Raw genomic sequence first — 4216 nt, forward strand, 5'->3', positions numbered from 1 at the left:
TGTAGCATCTCTCCCAGGAGGCCTTGCGGGTGGTCACCACATGGAGGTGCCTTCTGGCCTGTAGGAGGGGAGGGGGAAGAATCACAAGGAGCCCAGGATCTGGAAAGGCGAGATTGGGGGAAGTTCTAGATGGCGGTGCAGGGCGTGGGCTCCATAGGGCAGCAGGGCCACGCCGCGCTCTAGGGGACAGGGCGAGGAGCGAGGAGGGCGCTTTTACCGTGACTTGACTGAGCTGTCCTGGCCATCGGGGAAGAGCAGTTTTGAGAGAAGCGCTTCCGGGCTATCGCGTTTCCCATACCTGGCCGGGGTGGGGGGCGGGCGGTGCGATCAGAGTTGGGCGTGGTAAGGTCTGGCCATGCCCCGGGTGGAGTGGGGCGGAGGTGGGAGCGCCAGGGACAAGGCTCCGTCCGCCCAGCGCACGCGCTCACCGCTGCCGAGTGACCAAGTTGAGGTAGTGGCGCAGCGACGCGTAGTAGCGGCTCAGCTCCTCCGGCGAGGCGTCCGCGCCCGGAGCCTCGGGTTTGGTGGGGTAGGCGTCGACCAGCGCCCCCAGGCAGGCGAGCAGGGCCAGCAGCACTGTGGCCAGGGCGGGCCACGGCCTGCGCACCATCCCCATCTGCAGAGGGGATACTGGAGTGTGGGTCATCCTGAGCCTCGACCCGATGGCTGGAAGCTGAATCTGCCTGGGGCCCACGCTCCAGCGGGCCTGTCTGGGACTAGTGCTGGACCAAAGCTCAGCTACCTGCTCGCTGATAGTGTGTTTTCTGGCACTGCACCAGTTTTTGGCCTCAGTTTCCTCATCTGTCAGAGGGGCATGAGCCCCGCCTGCCTCGTCCGCGCTGCCCAGAACGGTAGATGGAGGAAGAGGCCACGCTGGCTGCAGGGCCTCCTGGGCCTCTCTCCCTCCTACTTCTGCTAGCCCCCTTCTAACCCAGCTGCGCGCCACTCAGCCAGTTTCCACCATCCCAGCCTCAGCTTCCCCACCAAATAGCCTGGGTTACCAGGCATCAGACCATTCCTGGGCCCCGGGCCACTCACAGCGACAGATCCCAAAGCAGAGATGAGCAGGAGGTGGAAGGGGAGAGGAGTCCCAAGGGCTGGGTTGCTGCAGGTCAGCAAAGGCCGCCTTCTCTGCTCAGTGCTTTCCCTGCGGGGCTTATATCCCGTCCTGGGAAGGGAGGGGGAACCCGAGGGGGAGGGGAGTCTGAGGGGGGAGGGCCCTTTCTCCTCCCTTTCTCCTTGCCTGCGCCATGGGTGAGCCTCAGTCCAGACAGTGCATGATATCTCCTCCACCTTGCAGGAGCTGAGGGGGCAGCCGCCATGCTCGTACTCAGGGTCCCTCTGGACTAGGTGGCTAGCCTGAACCCCACAGCTCCACAACAGCAGCTCTAGCCTCCTAAAGAATGAGAATCCATCTTCCCTAGCCTGACCATGAGTGGGGGTGGGAGGCAGGAGGCCAGACACATTCTCTCCAGCCTGTGGGACCTGTGACCACTCCCTACAAAAGGCAGCCTTTTCAACCCTGCTCAGCAATACCTTGGAGAAGGGCTGGAGAGTGACAGGATCTGCGGGGAAAGTCTCTTTTTACTGGAGGCAGGGGTGGGAGCTATGACCTTGGCTCTTGACCTGCTGTTTATAATGTCCTGGAGGAAAGGCCTCTCCCGACATCCCATTATGTCCCCTCTACTTTAGAGAGTTGGAGAGAAGGGCCGGAGGAGGCAGAAGTCAGTCCCCTCGCCAGAAGCAGCTGAGTTGGCCACCGGTACATCCAGTCTGGCACAACCAGAGCCGGCTCCAGCCAGGCCTGGCATAGAGACATCTTCCGAGCAGTGTGCACTCATCCCCATACAGGTGATGCCAGGGCTACCCAAGCACATGCCGCTGTTCCCAGCCCTCTATAGTCTCCACTGGGCTCTAGGGAGAGAGCCTCACCCAGGGCCTCTGAAGGAAAGAGAAAAGGACTACTGTTTATTAAGCAGCTACTATGCACTGGGCAGTACATGACTTCAGGCCCAACAACACCGTGAGCTGACTTTATCCCCAGTTTACGGATGAGGAACAGAAGCTCTGAGAGGTAAGGGTACAGCCAAGGACACCCAGGATTCCAACAAGAGAAAAGGGCTGAGGCAAACCCCAGGAAGAGGCCCTCTCAGTCATGAGGCACAGAAAGCCTCACTATCTGGGATAACATGGGGTTCAGGAGTCAGGCATGGGAGCAGGGGATGGGAGGCTAAATCTGGAGCCTGCCACCCGCTGTGAGAGGCCAGGGTGAAGAGGGGCCTCCAGACTGCCAACCCCATGAGACCCACCTGCCCCAACAGGAACAGAGGGGTTACTGGGGAGTTTCCCCCTACAGCCCTTTCCAGCTCCCTTTTCGCAGCCTCGTCGGAATCTCCAGGGCTTCCAGGCATCCCATCAGCTGTGAGGGCAGGAGGGGCCATCTTGTCCTGTCCCCTGGTTCTGGGCCAGCCCCTCCACCCTCTAGGACAGATGGCCGTGGATGTTATTTTTAGAGCTCTCCCAAGGTGGAGAGTCAAGGGCTCCCTCAATCACCTTTTTATGGGTTCAATCACCCGCACTCTCCGGAAATGGCTCCTTATCAGCCAGTTGGGTCTTATGAGTCCCGAGAAAGGCCAGGACAGTGTGCTGAGCATGGAGGTGGAAGACGACATCAGGACAAGGGGACATTGACCCTATTATTGAGGGAGGAGAAAAATCATTCTTCTTAGGGAGCTCTCATCTGAAGGGCAAGTCATGGCCCTGTTCTCCAGAAACTCCAGTCTCGGAGGAGTCATGGCCACATCCTGGGGGTCTCCAGGCTGAGGTGAGGAGTGCAGCTGTATCACTGGGGAGCCCTAACCTGAGGGAAGAAGCCCTCCACTATCCTTGCAGAGCCCCAGTCTGAGGAGTTATCAGAACACAGGGACAGACAAAGCTAGAGGGACAAGCCGAGGTCCAGTTTGGAGAGGAGACAGCAGACATAAAAGAACTCCCCTCTTCCAGAGGCCATGGAAAGACTCTGACACGTGCTCACCCTGGGGAAGGAAAGGGCAGCCAGGGGCCGGGTTAGGACAGCTGCAATCCCAGGGGTTGGGGCCTGGATCAGGACCTTGCAGGCTAAAGGGGCAAGGCTATCCAAGAGAGCAGGAGCCATTGCTCTTCCGACACTGCAGCACTAGCAGGGCAGTGACAGGAGGTTTCTAGTGGGCAGACCCCAGGCTGAGAGAGAGGACAGGAGTTGTGAGATGCCCACAGGGCATCTGAGGCACCGCTTACACCTTGGTGTGTGGGGGTCCAAGGAGGAGAGGAGAAACTGTGGAGAAGTTAGGGGGCATGAGGGAAGGCCCAGAATCAGGGTACAGCCTCTAAAGAATTCACTCCCCATTCACCTTAAGCATGAAAATAAATGGCACCCAAGGAGGTTCCTCGGGGTGGACCAGGAGCCAGCATCCCACATCCTCATCAACCCTAACCCTCCTTACCCATCACACCCCACCCTCCAAATTCCACTCCCCAATTACAGGGCAATCTGATTGGTTCCTTAATCACCACCTCCTCATTGAAGAGATCATTAACTTGTTGATTAGTGGGTAGGATGTCTTAGCCTTCGATCAATGAACTCAGCTACCCCCACCCACACACAGCCTCTGCCATCACTGATCCATGACTCAGTTACTATAAGACATGGCTGGAGGGTGGAAGGCTGACATCTATGAGGGAAGAAACTTAAGAATAATTGTGATTGTAGACTTGGGACCAACCCCTGCTTCCAACTTATCCTCAAAGGGTAGGGGGGCACAGAATCACTGGGATTTTCTTGATCCCTATTCTCAGAGGACCCAGCAAGGCCATCTCAGGCATCAGGGAGGCCATGGACTCGGACCCCAGCTGACCATTTCCTTTGCCCAGTGGGCTCAAAGACCACTCATCAAGATAGGCTTTGCATTGTGTATCCCACCACCCTCTGTCCCTCCCCCACTTCCCAGACACAAGGCCACTCTTTGATATATATCATGCATTGGGCAGTGCTAGCCCACTGCCTTCCACCCTCCGACAAGACCTCACGTCCAAGGTCCTATAGACAGCAGGTTTCCATACAGCAGGAGTGATTCTATCCTCATGCAACAAGCACTATGAAGCCCCTACTATGTGCTAGGCGCTGTTCTAGGCAAAGGGATCAGAGCAATGAACAAATAGGCAAAGTCTTTGCCCTCAT

The 4216-nt window shown here is 57.7% G+C and overlaps 1 protein-coding gene across 1 annotated transcript; it reads right to left on the reverse strand.

Annotated features, from left to right (window-relative positions):
* Positions 1-213: 213 nt before the first annotated feature.
* On the reverse strand, positions 214-616 carry PYY (peptide YY; the record flags this gene model as incomplete). Its single annotated transcript, XM_081027232.1, has 2 exons — positions 214-298; positions 429-616. The coding sequence occupies 2 exons, from the start codon at positions 614-616 to the stop codon at positions 214-216; spliced, it is 273 nt and encodes a 90-aa protein (XP_080883358.1).
* Positions 617-4216: the final 3600 nt, after the last annotated feature.

Source organism: Rhinolophus hipposideros (assembly GCF_964194185.1).
Source record: "Rhinolophus hipposideros genome assembly, chromosome: 20".
NCBI lineage: Eukaryota > Metazoa > Chordata > Mammalia > Chiroptera > Rhinolophidae > Rhinolophus > Rhinolophus hipposideros.